General features: G+C 43.0%; 1 protein-coding gene across 1 annotated transcript; it reads left to right on the forward strand.

Annotated features, from left to right (window-relative positions):
* The first annotated feature begins 997 nt into the window (after window positions 1–997).
* Window positions 998–2,021, forward strand: hoxa9b (homeobox A9b). Its single transcript, XM_076148553.1, has 2 exons — window positions 998–1,505; window positions 1,783–2,021. Exons 1-2 carry the CDS (start codon window positions 998–1,000, stop codon window positions 2,019–2,021), a joined length of 747 nt encoding a protein of 248 aa, XP_076004668.1.
* Window positions 2,022–6,018: the final 3,997 nt, after the last annotated feature.

Here is a 6,018-nt window from a genome sequence, read left to right on the forward strand (position 1 = left end):
ACAACACGAAACTGCCTGGATTACCTCAGTTAAACTCGTCGCATAACACAAAGACACTTCTTTATCAGCTGATTATATTAATCAATAATCTGGCACATACTATCTGAGACACGCAGACATCGATTCATAACAAAAACAGGCTGCTGCGCTGCTGTTGTGTCTCGTTTTAAACAGGCATGTGCAGCACTTTGAGGTCAGTATGCATTATATGGAAACAGGCGCAAATAAAAACGCATAAAGGCAGAAAAATGGGTGGTGGATTAGTTTTGCACGTCCAGCAGCAGCAGAGGAGGAGGAAGAGGACAGACAAGGCCTCGGTTATGATCATTGCAGCGCGCCAATTGCCCCTCTGCAGGAAGCGCCGGATGCGTCTGCTTGCGCCTCAGAAAGGACACAAAGGCTTTATTGGTGATATTTAGCTGAGACAGCCAGGCTGTAACCTGAAGAAACACAACACAATTGCCCGCGATAAAGAGGCACCACATAACACCCCCCCCCCCCCCCCCCCCCCTCCCCATACACACACACACGCACGTATTTTTAAACATAACCCAGTTTGCTTTTGTCTTATTTTAAACAACTAAACACGAACCATTATAACTTTCTTAAATCGACTCATTCCGTTATATTAATGGATTCTGATTATTCTTCTTCATTTTTTTTACTTTGTAAAGCAAATGTCCCCCAAAATCACCTGGTTTATTGCTTATAAAACGAAACATTCCCCAGTAAAGGCGCGGGGGTAACGCTATTAAAATATGCGGGGGAAATGGAGGCCATTTAGTTGAGCAGTGGGCTGATTTATTATTTATTGTTCTGTCCCACGGTCACGTGTTCGAAGCGCCCTATCCAGGCTTTGGCAGGATTCAACTTAGCGGCCGTATTGAGCTCCTGGCGCAGGAAAGCGGGGCACCATAATGCATTGAACCTGTTTTTACCGCCTTATTGTGTGTCTGTGAGTGTTTTGTACGCGCTCGCTTCCGCTTTGCACTGCGCCATGTCCGCACTGGGGACCGGTTACTACGTGGACTCGCGTGTTCTTCCCGAACAGGAGGATCTGGCACCGAGGTACTCGTCAATTGCAGGGGTGGAGCAGGCGATGCTGGGGGAATATGGCGGACAGGAGTCATGCCCATTGCGGGCGAAATCGTCTCTGTTTGGCGGGTCTTGGAGCCCCATCCCGGTGCACCCGCCCAGCTCGGCTTACATCCATCACCACCACGCTGGTGGAGACGGTGACGGAATGTTTACGCGCTCCTGGGCGCTGGATCCGATCTCCACGTCCCTGTGCCTAACGGGATTACCTTCCGCCGCGGTGCACTATGAGATCAAACCCGAGCCTGTGATTGGGAACGGAGAGTGCGCGACTCTGGTGACTCCCACACCGCTTCTGTCTGACATTGAACACGGAGAGACGCTGCGTGCGAAAACAGGCTGCGAGAGCAAAGCTACGGAGGAGGAGGAGGACGGCGCGCCCGTGGAGGAGAGGAAGGAGACAGACGCAAGTACGAGATGCTTCATTTATCTTTAGCCTGTCGTCGGTATATCTACCGCAGATGATGTTAGAGCGGACTAAGACATTGATGTTTTGGCCTGAATGCGCATGAGCTAATTAGTATATAGACTTTGAGAATAGGCAGCAGGGGTCAATGATCTGGTCATCTGGGAGACTGAGGCAGCAGAGTCTAGATCATACAGATTTAATATATTCATAGTGTAATAATAATAATCTGAGAGTATTAACTCTCCCTGTCTCACCACCCTCCCCCCTTATATTTCCAGATAACCCGTCGTCAAACTGGCTGCACGCTAAACCCAGCAGGAAGAAGCGGTGTCCCTACACAAAGCACCAGATCCTCGAACTGGAGAAGGAGTTTCTGTTTAACATGTATCTGCCCCGGGACCGCAGGTACGAGGTAGCGAGACTGCTGAGCCTGACCGAGCGGCAGGTGAAGATCTGGTTCCAGAACCGCAGGATGAAGATGAAGAAGGATAACAAGGAGCGGCGGAGGGACAGTTAGTGTTCGTGCCGCCACTCACACTGTTCATGTTTACCTTCGTGTTGTTCTAACGACGCCGAGTTTGTTTTTATATCATGTGTCGGTGTTTCACGTCGTGTCGTCTCGAGTGAGTGAGTGTGTGTGTGTGTGTGTGTGTGTGTGTGTGTGTGGTGTGTGGTGTTTGTTGTATTTGGCTTACAAGAGTCTTAGTGGAACCTGGAGGTGAGTTTGGTTCTTTGCATGAATCCTCCTCGACTACCTGAATGTCTCTACTACCTATGTGCTTCACCTAACTTATCGGCTTATGTTTGTTGGTTTTTCTCTTCTTTTTTTGTTGCTATGGCGATGCTTTCGATTTTTAAGATTTAAATCGATTTGTGGAGAAAAAAAGAAAAAGAAATCACTGTGCACACGTTAAATACCTCGTTTCCTTTATTTGGAAACTCCACTCATGAAAATCATTGTGTTTTGATGTAAAGATTTAAAAATGTAAATACTTAGCTAGAATAATATGCAATGTCACAACAATTTCCTTCTTAATTTATAGATGAATGTATTTGTCCATGCTCATATTTTTAACTTCTATAAAATAACTACTTTGCCTCTGTTTTAAACCACAGAATTGTATCACATTTTAATTATGTTTTCTAGCTTTCTAACATTTGGATTTTGTGGCACAAACAAAGCAGACGAGCCAGAATATATTTTTTGGGAGAATTTTGTTAAATTTACTCTTCAATAATACAAATTGCGCACGTCACCGTTTCTTTCTTTTGAAATTAAATCCTGCAATTACTTTTAATTATTTTTGCAATGTTTGAAATTCAAATGAACCATTTCCTCTGCAAAAACACATGAACACTGCAAATACAATCAACATAACGGAATGAAAACAATGTAAAGAGGGAGAAGTTACCAGCTATTTTAACATTAGTATGGTTACAGGAGCGTGTATATAGTGTGTCAGAGGCCTGTGGACTCCTGAAGGCCCTGGATGACCCTCCTCAATAAAGCCTCCACTGTTTATAAGGTGCCAGAGAGCTGAAACCAAACGAGACAGCAGCTACACTCACACCATCAGGCAAATACAGACTATCTGAGATAGTGATACACACACACACACACACGCACGCGCGCACGCACACACACACGGGGGGCAGATGTGTCTGTCTGCCTTAAAACGTCTAATTACTTTACAACCGTCTAACCACAATTAGACTGTCTCGGTGCGGAAACATCCGTTTGTTTTTTTGTCACACTCTGGGCTTTGAATCCAACATACACACGCACGCGCGCACGCGTACACACACACGCCGTGTTTCGCATAGTTTCTAAATTAAACCCTCGGCTGCGGAAAACAAACTCAAATATAAAACACGAATAAAACTTAAAAACAGAAATGCCATCAAAATAAGATCAAGTTGTTTTTCCATCCAGTGGCGATGTGCTGAGTGCTGCTGCCGTCTCTCCTCCAGCAAGGGGCGCCAGAGCTTAATTCTTCACTCTGGCCTGCGCGATCGCAGCATAAAATGTGACATGTTATGTTGCATTTTATGATCAATTTTGGCTTAAATTAGCGTTAATGTTGCTTAATCGTTCTGTCTGAGCAGGGACTCGAATAAGAAACGCAGGAGACGGTTTATCAAATAGGCTATATTGTATAAATACAAAATTAGTGTCAAAAGTAAACGCACAAGAAATTAAATAACAGAATTCTACAAGCTCTTCTTTGAAGCTTATAAGGTTGAATTGAATCTTTGAAGTTGCCTGTAGATGTGAATGCAAGTGTGAATGAGTTTGTCTGCTTCTCTCTCTCCCTCGAATGCATGAGTGTCCTGTGATGGACGACTGACCTGTCCAGTGTGTGAGATTCACGATCAAACACTAAGAAGGAGCCAACAGTCTTGCAGAAAAAATATTTTTAATCTTAAGCATATAAAAATGCTGATGAACTGAAATGTAAAGCAAAAAGGAAGGCAGAAGTCAGAGCATGATGCAAATGATAATAATGTTTAGTGTGAGACCACAAACAGCAAGGACTGAATTGTTTTTCATCCAATAGCAAAGCTTGTAAGCTTTCCCGCCATCACATGCACCTATCAGCTTTTTGGCCCAGCCGTGACTTCATCAACTGATCATAAGCAGAGATTTCATGGGACTTGGAGGCTTTGGGCCTACACCAGCCTACATGCCTATTTCACTTTGATAAACATAAGTTAAAATGCTGGTTGTGCTGGTTTGTGATGTTATTCTGCACAAATGTGAATAAAAACACACATGTATCCTTTTTGAAGAGGTTTGACCACTACCATCTTTTCACATTTGGTACCAATTTCAACAGGAGGATTTGGAGATATGCACTTAAGGGAGTTCTCTTACTCATATGGACAGTTATAGATGTAAAAGGATAACAAATATCATGTAACTTGGCCTGTTATTTGAAATGTGTGTGTTGTTGAATTTAACATTGAAACATTTACCTTCTGACATTAAATTGCAGGCCAATCAGTTAGTACTGACACGGGGATTCACAACATTTCCCTCTTCAAACTGAAACTAAACCACACTTCTCAAGGCTTTGTGTCCTCTCATATGTTATTCTGCCTCAGCTCAATCGAATATCCACCGGTTGTTTTAATATTATGGTTATATTATTATGGATTATGGGTTTGTATTTTCTTCCTGAACAAAAAAGACTGGGTCATTGACTTTGTTGATAAAAATTACCTAAATAAATATTTGTGTGAGCTCTTGCATTTATTTGAGACTTACATTCTGATGGATTCCTATGGAATATGAGGTACATTTGATGATCACAAATGTATAATTGCTCCCACAGGTCTTGTGGGTTGACAAAGTCAGACTTCACGTTACTGTATGTGCTCGAGGATATTCTCTGATTTCTGGCTTCAAGGGAAGGTAGTGGACGATCATGAACTGTGTCAATGTGTAAAAAAAGAGAATGGACAGATGGATGTAAGTGTTCTACCCTCATTCTCATCAGGCAGAATCTGGACTGGGCCCAAAGTTTGACCACTACCCCCCAGGGAGCAGACTGAGAAGCTTGGGGTTTTCCTGCTGTGTTTATTTTTGGATGGTATATTGTCCACGAAACGCTGTAGTTGGTGGTAATACAGATTGGGCATGGCCATGACTGTTGACAGACTGTTGTTCAAACTGTCCAAAGCTACAGGCAGAACTTTGGGTTTTAGATCAAATCTCTGAATCAAAGTCCAGTAATTGTATAAAAGTAATGGACTGTCTGACATTATGTGCTCAGTATATGGCTATTCACCAAAGAAATGCATCATTTCACACAGTACATTTATTTAACAAGCTTCTGCTGAGAGGAATTAGTCCTTTTTGGCTTCATGCTGCACAACTGTGCCGCTATGTAAACAATGGCAGCAGAGTCAAAGCTACAGGCTAGCTACATAGCAGCTACATATCTAGAGTTTAAGTTACATTGCAGGTTTCCGATCATGTTGAACACAGTGGATGGGTCCATTATGTTACATCCAAACACATTTTCATATGTTTTTATTGACTGTTCTCTTGGGTGGGGGCCCTTGGGAAAATTCTTGCTTTGCCTCATGGTAACGTTCTCTCCCTCATCTGTCTTTCAGCTGCCAGCAGCTCTGTGAGTTGTAAGGGCTCATCAGGAAGAGAACACAGATGTTCACCTTTCATGCCAACACACAACGAATGCACCACTTCTCTGCCATGAATGCATTAATACGTTCGTCTCAGTTGTTTCATTGTTTTAGGAACTTGATATCAGCCACTTAATGCACCATTCACAACCTTTGACATGGAGGAAATCTGACGTAGTATTATACGTCTAAGACTTTGTAGACCCCTGATATTGGAAGTTGTCACTTTACTACATACAAACCATGACATTTCGGTTTTAACATAAATCTTTGTATGTTTCGCGTCATATTGCCGTCGGTGGAACAATGTCCATACAGCATTCCTTTCTGGGTAGTTAATCTGCTCTGTCATGGAGGAAGAAGCC

This window comes from Genypterus blacodes, unplaced genomic scaffold, assembly GCF_046128005.1.
Source record: "Genypterus blacodes isolate CSIRO-AG114 ecotype Tasmania unplaced genomic scaffold, CSIRO-AGI_Gbla_v1 ptg000040l_1, whole genome shotgun sequence".
Taxonomy (NCBI): Eukaryota; Metazoa; Chordata; class Actinopteri; order Ophidiiformes; family Ophidiidae; genus Genypterus; species Genypterus blacodes.